The sequence below is a fragment of the Lepisma saccharinum genome, chromosome 29 (genome assembly GCF_977018435.1).
Source record: "Lepisma saccharinum chromosome 29, izLepSacc3.1, whole genome shotgun sequence".
In the NCBI taxonomy this organism is placed as follows: Eukaryota; Metazoa; Arthropoda; class Insecta; order Zygentoma; family Lepismatidae; genus Lepisma; species Lepisma saccharinum.
Window position 1 is genome coordinate 39,569,979 of NC_139257.1, and position 12,976 is coordinate 39,582,954.

Genomic DNA, 12,976 nt, shown 5'->3' on the forward strand with positions numbered 1-12,976 from the left:
TATGACAAATTTCATAGGTTGTTGCAAATAAATTTTTCAAAGTGGGTCCGGAGTTTATGTACACGCTGTATTGCTTTGAAGTATAATAATAATAATAATAATAATAATAATAATAATAATAATAACAGAAATTCTATACATATTATATTCTTTTTTTGTTCGATTTCCGCCACTTTTGAAAATAATGATGAAGACGATGTGGGACCATTTAAAAATTACCAAAACCTGAACTGGAACACAAGAACCAGAGAACTCCACTTAATCTGCCCATCCACCAATAACAGAAATGAGAGAAGTTGCTTTTTACCAAGTTACCATAGTAATTTTTTTAAGATCAAAGTTCAATCATTTTTTTTAAGATCAAAGTTTGATATCAAGTCCACTTTATGCTCAGATAGGCTAATCGGGACTGGACCTACAGTTTAAAGTAGGATCCTAACAACTATGCAATGTGGCATGCGTGGGGTTCAAACCTGGGTCTTTTAAAGTTCAAATATTTGTACTATGCTTTACTAAATGCTTTTCATCTTTTCATCTCTTGACATTTTGATGATTTCTTGTCTCAGCTCCTTATAAAGGGACTGAGTTGGTGGAAGTTCAAAGTCTAGATAAAACATGGTTGATGCGCAAAAACACAAATGAAACATTAACATACGAGGGACGATCGGAAAGAAAGGTTACAAAGCATATAACTTTTTTTTTATTCAATGTAACGTAACGAAAATTTATGTGTACATTAATAACATGTTCGTCTTGTTGCATGTTTGAGGATTTCGGATTCTGACCATGTATACCCGAGAAGCGTACATTTAAAATGGTGACTCGTCTAGAAAATTGGTCAAGAGTAGAAATGAGGGCAGTGGTGCGGTTCCTGTGGGCCAAAAAACACTACACCTGCTGACATTCATAGGCAGATTGTTGAGGTGTATGGGGAGGGGACAATTTCAAGGCAACATGTAGCGAAGTGGTGTCGTGCCTTCAAAGAAGGACGGACCAGTATTGTTAATGACAACCCTGGACACAGCGGTAGGCCCAGTACCTAAACCACTGACGTGAACTGTGCTCTTGTGGATGAGTGTATTCGTGAGCTGAGCTGGGACTACCATTTGGTTGGCTGGCCACTATTACCTGACATGTGATGATGTCAAAAGAGCTGCCTCACGGTGGCTACGAGAACTTGACGCGGATTTCTGTGCAACTGGTATTTAAAACCTCATCTACCATTGTGACAAGTGATTGAACAAAAAAGGTGATTACATCGAGGACTAGTGTTGAGTGCCCTCCATCATCAGGTGTGTTGATCTTCCAGCTATGTCTAACACATACGCCATAATAGGCTTTGTAACCTTTTTTTTCGATCATCCCTCGTAGATGGATGGCATCAGTTACATAATAAAAATTTCTACACAAAAATGTTCTGTTTATACAATTTTTATGGTGCCTGTGTTAAAAATTAAAATAAGCTTTTGAAACATGCATATTAATATTTTATTCAGTGATGCCTGTGGAACTGATTGTTTTAAATTGCTCTGTTTCTATATTTTATATTAAAACAATAATAATGTGAGCTACTTAACATGCATTATGCTAGAGACCAAAACCCCATACCTGACCCATTCTTATGCAAAAAAGTATGATGCTTGAGTGCATGGTGTCTATGCATGGTGTACATGATTTTGTTATGGTTCCATTGTTTGCCACTGTTCCTAGCTGCTTGCAAAGAAGTTTATTCTGGCAGTGTTACATACATATATAGCATATGGGATGTGATATCTAGGGACCTTGATTTTTTTTCTCACAATTGTAACACCAATAAATCTTTCAACTTTACAAATAAAGTTGCAAATACTGGAAGTGTCATGTAATGTATCTAGTTACTGTATACATTTTAAATATGGAGAAACTAGTGTTCACTTTATCCGCGAAACTGTTTCCTCTTCTTTGTTCTTTAATTTCAGTGGCCACTGCCACCATCCTCGTTGGAACTCGCTGTACTGTTGCTTGGCGTGCATCTTTTGTTCGTAGTTCTCCGGCCGCCACTAGGTGTGCTGTTGTTAACTGTACGAAAAACTGAATATGCTGACCGAGGCAGAAATTTTATTTTATTATAAAACATAAACTAAACGTAACGTTTCAACCTTCTAGCAAGGTCTTCTTCAGACTCTGCACCAAGTACAAATGTAACAAGGCAAAAAACAGGACGATATATATACACAAACATTACTCCCCTCCAGACTATTAGAAAGTTGTCCTGTTTTGTACCTTGTTACATTTGTACTTGGTGCAGAGTCTGAAGAAGATCTTGCTAGAAGGTTGAAACGTTATGTTTAGTTTATGTTTCATAATAAAATAAATTTCTGCCTTGGTCAGCATATTGAGTTTTTCCTACAATGGAAACAAGGCCTAATGGTTTTAACTGTACGTCTGCGCCCATGTCATCTGCTGCTATTTCCCGGTGTTAACTGTTGTAGTAGGGGAATCCAAGTGTGGTGTGCCTGTCCGCTATTGATGTTCAGCTCGTGCGGGAAATTCATTATGGCATGCGTTGACCAGAGAACTACGAACAAAAGATGCACGCCAAGCAACAGTACAGCGAGTTCCAACGAGGATAGTGGCAGTAACCACTGAAATTAATAGAACAAAGAAGAAAAAACAGTTTCGCGGATAAAGTGAGTACTAGTTTCTCCATATTTATATACTAGTGCATCTTTTTCCCAATTATGAATGTATACATTTGGTTAAAATCTTTAAATTTGCTGCCGTTATCATGGTAAAAATTTGGTGATTTTGCTTAATTCAGTCTCGCACCCACTCCTAAATAATGTCAGGGTTAAAGTACAAGTGGTGCTCTAAAACTGCCAAGATTAATTTCATAATCTAAGGAAATGTAGGATGAGAAGAGGGAGGGAGAAAGGGGAAAAAAATGGCAGAGGATGTTGTGTCGTAATCTACAAGCACACCATTATGCTGTTCACTGTCACTTTCCTGTGTTATCAAAGCATTTCATTACCGGAAATACCCTGAAAACTCTCCTAAACATTGCCTAACTCCCGAGAGGACTATAAAAAGGGTAAACAAACTGCATCAGGACGAAAATGCATCGAGAATGCCAGGAGCCAGCATGCACTTCCTCTTCACGCCCGCCATGGCCCCTCCCCTTTCTTTCTTTCTTTCTCTGTGGGGGCAGAAGTGACTTTCTCTCCCCTTCCTTGAAGAAAGACAGAGAGACAGAGAGAGAGAGAGAGAGAGAGAGAGAGAGAGAGAGAGAGAGAGAGGGAGAGGGAGAGAGGGAGAGAGAGAGAGAGAGAGAGAGAGAGAGAGAGGGAGAGGGAGAGAGAGAGAGAGAGAGAGGGAGAGAGAGAAGGGGGTTTGGAAGAAAGAAAGACAAGGGAAGAGATGGTTATCTTCTTCCTCCTCTGTTACCCATTCTTCTCCCTCCCTTCCTCTCTCTCTCTACGGAGAGAGAGGAGAGGGTAAATAGAGAGAGCGGGGTATATTCTACTCCCAAGAAAAGAGGAAAGAAAGGGAATGAGAGGAACGGGATTATGCTCTTCTCTCTATCTCTCTTTCTTTCTCCTTTCTTAACCCATCCGCTTACCTAGTCGTCGAATCGACGGCCTGACTGGACATTCGCTTCCCATATCTAGTCATCGAATCGACGGGATCCCGATTTTCATCATGTAGTTCCTTTTTCATTCAATAGATGGCAGAGGTTGTATGATCTTTCAAATCTATGACGTGTATGTTTGTGCTGCTAAGTTTTTCATACCATTTCAAGCGTGTTTTGTTCAGTAATTTCTCATGTAAACAAACCTTCATTTCATACGTCTTGCAAACATGTTGCATAAGAATGTTGTAGATGATTCTGCGATTGAAAAGTTGCTTTTCGATAGCGATGAAAAGGAAAATGTGGATTTTGGAAGGGGAGATGAACACGGGGGTTCTTTTTATGTTAGTGAAATTGAAGACTGTAGTGAAAGTGAGGAAGAGGTGGCTGTGGCAGGAAAAATATTGAGGAATGGAAATGGAATGCAACGATGTGTGTGATCAAATTTATTAGGTGAGTTTCTAATTATCTTTCAAGTAAACTGCATATGTGCATACTTATTACTATACTTCCACTTCAATATATAAAATTTTCACGTAAATTGCTTGGATAGTTTAAACAATATTTGACATCTTGTCTTGCTGTGCAACCTTCAAGGGAGATAGCCAGATTTAAATGGTATTTCATGGCAAAAAAATTGGCATTTAAATGGTAATAGGATGGGTTAAAAGAAGAAAGCAGAGGGAAGAAAAATGAAAATCTGTCTCTCTTTATACCCTCCTCTCTTTTCTAAGTACTCTCTTTTCCCTTCCTATTTAGAGGGAGAGAAGGCCGTCAATCACAAGATCCAGTGTCGAGTTCATTGGAGTATGAGCAGTGCCTGCTGCAGAGAGGAAGGAGTTCAACTAAAGTGCCACCAGAAACCATGGGCGTGGACAGATCAAAGACACTTGAGGCTAGCCAAGGCAGCCAGCACCCAGCCAACTGTTCCAACAATCGAGACTTGATCCAGGAACGCGAGGTTAAGTAGTTAAGTACAGCCCATTAGAAGATCCCCAAATGAGGGGAGGCAGGGTGCAGGGTGACAAGAGAAAGACCGGTCCATTTGCAGATTTTAGGGGTAGCAGGAAGCCTTCCGCTGCGGTCAGTGTGTCCTTGTGGACGTAGATGGGAGTTGATTTGTGTGTTAGTTTTCTCCTGGTGTTCAAGAGAAAGAAGTTATTGCAAGTGTAAGGAGAAAAGGAGCTACTGTGCACAGTGAACCACATGAGATTGTATGCAAAGTAATTGATTTGTGTGATCATACAATAAGTTAGCAATGGTTAAAAGTTGCTAACAATTACGCAGTAGGAAGTTGGAGTACACTACTTTCAATTAAAAGATCACATGAAATAAACTTCCAGCATGAGGATAACTCATTTTCATAAATGACTCCACAATTTGGAATGGAAACAGGGTGTCTGAAAGGTTTATGCTCCATTATTGGATTTCACTAATTTCAAAGTCTTATTCAATGGTTTCATTGTAGTCCATGTTATTAGTATAGTGAGACAAACTTGTACAGCAAATACACTGCAGAGCACAGTTGTGTTCAAAAACATGGACCTATATAAATAAACAAAAACAATCATGCTTAAACAGCACTCGCGGAAAAAATCAAGGTCCCAAGTGAAAGCGTACGGACACGTTGATAAAAGTGCATTGTGCACAAGGAGCTTGGATGCATGCAAAGTGCTTAGTGTTCAATACATGCAAACATTTGAGAGCACATATGATTTCTTGGATCCTTCTTAACCATATGAAGTATGATATGTTGTATGCATTTTAGGTGCATTAAAACTGTAATACAAATGTTATTTTTCACACGTTTAAACAAATAAAAAGTTTATATTTTATGTCATGTATCATCAACACTATAAGTACGGGAATAGTCACAACACATACCTTTGTTTTTCAAAATTTTGAATAGGATTTTGATCCTTCCAAGAAACTGAAGGGTTATAAGCAAGACTTATAAAAGGTTTACACATGGATAAAATTGGTTAAAAGGTATAAAATGACGTACGATTGAATGATTTTTTAACTGTTTTTCTGCCACCTGTAGCTTATCTCACCACCAAGCAAGGTTACATGGGTAAATGGGTAGATGAAGATACATTCAACATTGTTACCACCTGCTAAATAATAATAATAATAATAAAATACATCCAATATTACAAAATTTCCACCTGTACAAGCAGCTCCGGCACCCAGCCAGTGTCGTATAAACCTGGAGGAAAGTCTGGTGGGTAAAGGCAGCCAGGAACATGGTGCTGATCACATCACCGCCACCATCGGTCATGATCAAGAAACTGTGAGTCCCTAACTCCACACCACCTATACACCTTAAAGGCATGGTGCAAAGCACATGGGAACACTTTACTTGCAATATTACAAAGTGGCTAACCATTCTTGATGCAATATCACATCAAATTTCATTACCTTTTAACCATATTTATCATGCCTTGCTCATAATCTCTCCAGCCAGAAGGGATATAGATAGGCTTACAAAAAAGAATTGGATGAATAAAATGATGTATGTATCATAACTATGATCTTAGTATTATATTTATAAAACTATATTATTATTATTAGTTTATGTGAGAATTGAATACATACAATCCAGACAAAAAATAATATTGAAGGGTTACTGAAACAGACACTCAAATTCACACAATTTATAATTTTTACTGAAAAAAGAACCTTTCATGGTACACCTTGGTTTTTACAGTTATTTACGTATTTTGGCAGAAAAAGGGTAAAATGAGAATTTATCATCCGTTTTAACAATTTCATAACAATTCTCACTTTCTCCTACTGTACATAAGGCACATTGGAAAGATATTACCTACAAACATATATTATAACATAGTGAAATTAATGCACAATTTTCAACCAGTTAGTGTTGAAATTTGTCATGTTTTAAGCACTGAACTGAATGATAGTAATAATTATAAAATACACTAAAAACAGCCAAAGAATGGTGAAAATCTATCTACAAATCCACTATGTTCTTTCATGGAACAGTGTAATCAAATTTATCTTTCTTTAAATGGTATTCTAATTCTGCACCAGTAAAGTGTTCTGGTAAACCTATGTCATCCCGAGTAAAATCTTCCCAGTGTTCAGTGCTGTAGTGATGAAACCAGGAATTTTTCGGTTCGAATCATACAAGGGCTATTTTTTTTTCAACCTCCGATAGGGCATGAAATCATAACCACAGTGAATAGCAAAATGGGTTTATTGACAAAAGTTATGTACACGTATAATCTACTTTTCAATGTAATCACCAAGAAAATTCAGACGTTTATCGTACCGATGCATCAGCTTTCCAATACCCTCTGTAAAGAAAGGTGCCGCCAGTCTGTCGAGACAGGTCTGCCCAAGCTCCACATTGGTGTGGCAGCACAGTCCTTTAAATCACTTCTTCATCCCCGGGAAAAGGTAGGAAGTCACTCGGTGCCAGGTCTGGGATGTAGGGAGGATGATCAAACACTTCCCAGTGGATTCGTTGAAGAAGGTCTTGGGTTGATGCAGCAACATGTAGTCGGGCATTCTTATGAAGCAAGACAATACCCGAAGACAGCATGCCTCACCGGCAGACAGCTCATTCGACGACGAATTTGCGCTGCATTGTGCCCCTCTGCCTGTAGAAATCATATCACACTATGCACCTCGCACCTGGTGGGAGAGTCGATTGTAGCAGACATCTCTACGTGCCCCTCACTAAGCTTCAACTGAAGCGTTGGCCTTCGCAGTGGGGGTGGTAGTAGCAGTAGGGGGATGCCAATCACATTGTGTGATGCCCCGCTTCCTAGTGCTTCATGGGCCTCCTGGCGACACAATCGGAGATTGAAAAAAAAACAGCCCTCGTAGAACTAATGAATCACTGCATTAAATTAAATTAAAGAGAGCTTTCACATAAAAATGTCAAGCAACACATGTCGCACGGAAACAAATCTTCACAAATGCAACTTTCCAGAGACAGACCTTTCTGCAGTTTTTGTTAGCGATCGATTTCGCCACCTGTCGGCTTCGTCAGGCATGTACAGCCTTGCTGGAGGTGGTGTGGTTCCTTTTTGTCCCATTCGCACTAACTTGGCACGGGCCTTTTCCTTGTGCTCCTCCAGCGTGAGCGTGGCACTTCCATTCTTCAGCAATGCATCAGCATTTTGGCACTGTGTGTTCCCGGTCTAGTCATCTGCATCCTTGGGAAGGTGTTCACTTTCACTCGCATGGGCAGGTGGACTTTTTCACAGGTTTTGCTTGGGTTTTTTCTTAGGTTGGTGTAAAGTACATGCCTGATGGAGACACAAGACTGGTGGCGAAATGGATCGTGAACAAAAACTGTACAATAAAATTAACCATAAACTAATTAGTGAATTAACTCTCTCCACGTAAACGCCAAACAGATTAGTGGACTGGGCCATTTTCTCAATGTATCCTATCAACTCTGCCTGTTCATCATGCATGAATAATGAATGGTTTTTAACCAACTAAAGGAGAAAGTGTACATTCAGGTGTCTGCAATTTGTGATCCTGTTGCTTGTCACTTTGCTATGGAACCTTCCTGCTGCCTATGCGTCAATTGACACTTTCGTCGATGGTAAAAATAAAATTACTGCACCTAGTTCAAAATTTCAAAAATACAATTAGTTGTTAGTTATTTACAGTCAGATATCAATTAATGCCATATTCTAATACTTACATGGTTCAACTCTGAGATAGACAGATACACGGGATCCGGGGACAGATGAAGGTACACCTTGAGCTTCACAAATGTATGTGCCGGTGTGATCAAGCTGAAAAAGATGAATATAGTTTTTAGTTAGTGTTGTCTGTTATGAAAATACTTCAGTTATCAAAAAATATATAAATTTCTCAAACACTGAACACAGGCAAAGTATACAAAATAAAAATATTTAAAAAAAAGAAAATTCACTCTAGAATAAAGATTGCTTTTGCTGATGAAGAGGACACAGTTGCAGAGAGAGAGAGGGGGGAGGGAGGGAAGGTACTGTTGCTAATAGAAGCATATAAAATACAGGTAAAAAGAGTATGTCATAACAGTAGCACATGGAAAACAAAGACTATGAAAACCAAAAATTCCCATTGATTAATTTGTGTTTCTTTATATCTTTCTTATTTTATGTTCTCTATTTTAAAGGGGAGACGGACAATCTCCCCTAGGTCTTTCTCGATGTGGCAGCTGCCAACTTAGCTCTTTTGGAGCCAGATCTGGGTCTTTTGTGCACTCGTTTGGCTGTGAACTGTGGCACCTGTCCCCTGCCCCACTATGATGCCACCACTGGCTCCGGCCCACAAAGACCAACTTTTGCCATGAGTGTACATTTTGCATGTGATGTGATATTGTTATTTTGACTGCAACACCCACCCACCCCTTCTTACATCCCAAGCTAGTTTTATATAGCACTGTGGCTGAGGTGAAGATGACAATGACCATCAGTGGATTATTGAGATGGGTGATGCCAGATTTAAGTGGTGAAAATTAAGAATTAAAGTGCCATAACTTTAAAGGTAACGGTAATAGCAGGGACCCACCCCTCTGACACCTAAAATTACCCTAGGAGGCATTTTATTCAGCCTTTGTTAATCTAGTTCCTTGAAAGTCATCCTTTAGCTCTATTAATGGTGGAATTTAGTTCTTTTATGCACATCATGTTTGGCAACACTGCCAGGATGACCGTAGGAGGCAAGGAGAACTGCATTACGCTTATGGGACCATTATTTCATTTGTTCTCTTGGGAATATCAAACATCCAATGACGTAGAAAAGTACATGGACGGAAAAAGGACACGTTGAACTATGTCATAGTAGTAGGAAAAGTCGAAACTCCCATTTGATTAGCCGTAACTTGAAGTTGATTTCTCATAAGGAATACATGGGATTCTGTAAATACTTTTTAATCATATTTTTCAAACATCGTGCCTAAAGTACTAATGAACTTGAAAAACAGTTTCCACTTGCAACATGGAGAGAAATTCATACTCTCTCGCATACTAATCCCTTTCTTAACCATTAAACAGCCAATGGGTCATATATGACCCATAGAAAGTATAGGCAAAAACAGCCAATGGGTCCTATATGACCCATGGTGCCAATTACAACATTCACGTGCTTTAAGGACCTTCATACTTGTATGTGAGGTTGTAAACACTGACAGATGCCGAGATAAGACTTTGAAATGTCATGTGGAAGAAACCACCCCCTCCCCCTTTCTCTAATATGCAAATTAGCTATTTTTAGCCAAAATGCAGGATTGTACATATTGAATCACATTTCAGCCTGTGTGAGAACTAGGGACTTGAAACAAGTTTCACTTTGTTGCAAAAGGTATACTCTTTGGAAACAATGCAAAAGTTTGTGCCCTTTTTCCAAAATAATGGGAGAAGAGGGGGCAAATGCCAGATGTTTTTCTTTCATTGAAATTTGGGGACTTGGCCCCTCCCAACCCCGTTTTTCTCACTTGGGCTTTCTCTATTGTACACGGTCGCGTGCTCCGATGTTTTTGATTTCAAACAAAAGTTATCTGAAGTAGATTGCTCAAATAGTCTCAGATATATATAACGTTTTTCTGAAATAAGTGTCAAAATTTAAAAATCGCGCGCAAAGGGCGTGGCGAGAGAGGGGTTACTTTCGAAAACCGGCTCGGCTGTTTAAAGGTTAAATAGCAGTGACCATTCCGACGATATTGAAATAAATGCACAACTGGTGCATAATTGTCCATCTTCACCTTAAAGACTAAATGCAATGACGAGGATGAATTATGATTAGATTAAAGTGGTAAAGGATCAACTCAAACCATGACCAGGATCAAATCTGGACACTTTCCTGGCAAGATTGAGAGATGAGAACTGAGTGTGCTGTGACCAGAGTGGCTTGATGAATATTAACTCACAAGGAAGCACCTGTAACATCTGCAATTTGAACGCATTTTTCCTAAGTCCTCTTTGACGTGAAGTAATGGATAACTGTAATGGGTTGCTTCTGATCTGACAGCATATCTGTAGCTCTGATCTGGAAACACTAGCTCTGATCTGGAAACATATCTGTAGCTCTAATCTGGAAACAGTAGCTCTGATCTGGAAACATATCTGTAGCTCTGATCTGGAAACATATCTGTAGCTCTGATCTGGAAACATATCTGTAGCTCTGATCTGACAACATATCTGTAGCTCTGATCTGGAAACAGTAGCTCTGATCTGACAACATATCTGTAGCTCTGATCTGGAAACAGTAGCTCTGATCTGACAACATATCTGTAGCTCTGATCTGGAAACAGTAGCTCTGATCTGGAAATATATCTGTAGCTCTGATCTGGAAACATATCTGTAGCTCTGATCTGGAAACATATCTGTAGCTCTGATCTGGAAACATATCTGTAGCTCTGATCTGGAAACAGTAGCTCTGATCTGGAAACAGTAGCTCTGATCTGGAAACATATCTGTAGCTCTGATCTGGAAACATATCTGTAGCTCTGATCTGGAAACATATCTGTAGCTCTGATCTGGAAACAGTAGCTCTGATCTGGAAACAGTAGCTCTGATCTGGAAACAATGGTGTTAGTGTCGAACATAAAGCCACAGGGAAGCCTATAGATTGTATATTTCCCAAGGGCACAGATATTGTGGCACTATAACAGTGTTGCATTTCACCAAACCACTGTAGATAACTATCTGCAACTTATTTTCCAAAACCCTTGGTGTCAGTTGTGAAAATTAACTCACCGGGCAGTTGCCTCATATGAAATCTTTCACTGAATAAAATACTATGGGACAGCCATTTTGAAGAACATGCCTTACTGTAGTTCTGTTCTTAATATTATTCTTTATACTGATACTTTTTTCATTATGTAATGCCTTTACTTACTTCAAGTAGTATAGTTTTTGTTGGTTATCTCACTATGCTGTGGAGATAGAGGAATTCTAAAATAAACTATTCAAATTATTTGGAATTCTGAAAATAACTATCTTAATGTTAGCATGCAATGTAATTGGACATTATTCATTATCTAGTGCTTCTAACTTATCGTAACACATGTTTCAAGAGAGTACCTCTTGTCTCATCTTCATGTGAACAAATTTTTAGCTGGTGATATGAATTTTGTGATTTTAATACAAATCTGGTGTGCTAACTGATGACTAGTGTTGGGCGATATATCATACAGATTTTTGCGATACTGAAAAAATATTGTTCAAGCGATATCAACTAGATGATATATCATCACGATATTTGGGCGTGGTGATATATCGTGATGATGTCTTTGCGATATATATTATGTAGGTGATATAGTGTCAATATATTTGGCAATATATATCATGTAGGCAATATATCGTCATGATATTTGGCAATATATATCATGTTGACGATATATTGCCACAATATTTTAGCAGTATATAGGGGAAGGTGGGGGAATGGCGCTCAGCGGGCAATGGCGCTCACCCCTCTGTAGTCGTTACGGAGGGTGTTATTGAAGAGTAACCTGTGCTGACATCTAGAACCCAGTACTACGAGGCACCAAACAAAAGTCGGCACATGTGCAGTTAACTTTTAAGAAGAAGGGTGCGAAAATCGAATTCGTCATATTTTCTTATAAAATTAGGAAGGAAAATGTGCAAGGTAAGTAGACGGAACAATTAAGCTAGAGTCTTGAAAATTTTACAGATATAATAATAGTATCTCGTGTTTATTTCTTAATTATTATAAAGTAAACATTTGAGGTTCTTCATGAGACGATAAACAAATAACATAATATGGTGCCTATAGGGTCATGACGCTCACGCTGTTTGTGATGGGAACATGAAGGGTGCAAACACGTTTCTCATAATAAGCGTCCCATGTGTGCATTTTTGTGCAAAATTGTGCTCAATTTAATTTGTATCTGCATATTAATAAATATAAGTACTTAAAGATATAGTTTCTGTATAGTACAAAAATTGTATTGATTTACTGTTAGGATGATTACTGAGTGCCATTACCCTACCAATAGGGCAATTGCGCTCACACGCACATTGTTACTTTTTGACGTTTACAGATATAACTATTAACGACAGGGAGCAAAGTGATATGCAGAGATGTACTACAAACATTGCTTTTTCAGGCCCACATTTTCATTTTGTTTCACTGCGTACAGTTTCTGAGATTTTTTAAATCTCCCTTAGGTGGTCGCAATTCCCCCACTTTCCCCTATTGTGTCAGCGATATATCGTCACAATATTTGGCGATATTTATCGTGGAGAAGATATATCACCGATATCACAATACAGAAAAAATATAGTATCGTATCATCTGGAATGATATTTTCTTGATATAACATGATATCAAATTTCCGATATCGTCCATCCCTACTAATGACTATGGAGCACTGCA

At 38.7% G+C, this 12,976-nt stretch overlaps 1 protein-coding gene across 19 annotated transcripts in view; it reads right to left on the reverse strand.

The window, feature by feature from the left end:
- trol (terribly reduced optic lobes) overlaps positions 1-12,976 on the reverse strand; it is a 1,072,318-nt gene that overhangs the window by 220,445 nt on the left and 838,897 nt on the right. For all 19 annotated transcript variants that reach the window (XM_083114888.1, XM_083114893.1, XM_083114886.1 and 16 more), the window contains one exon: positions 8,295-8,388. In XM_083114888.1, coding sequence (XP_082971014.1) covers positions 8,295-8,388 — 94 coding nt within the window. The remainder of the gene's footprint in view (positions 1-8,294; positions 8,389-12,976) is intronic.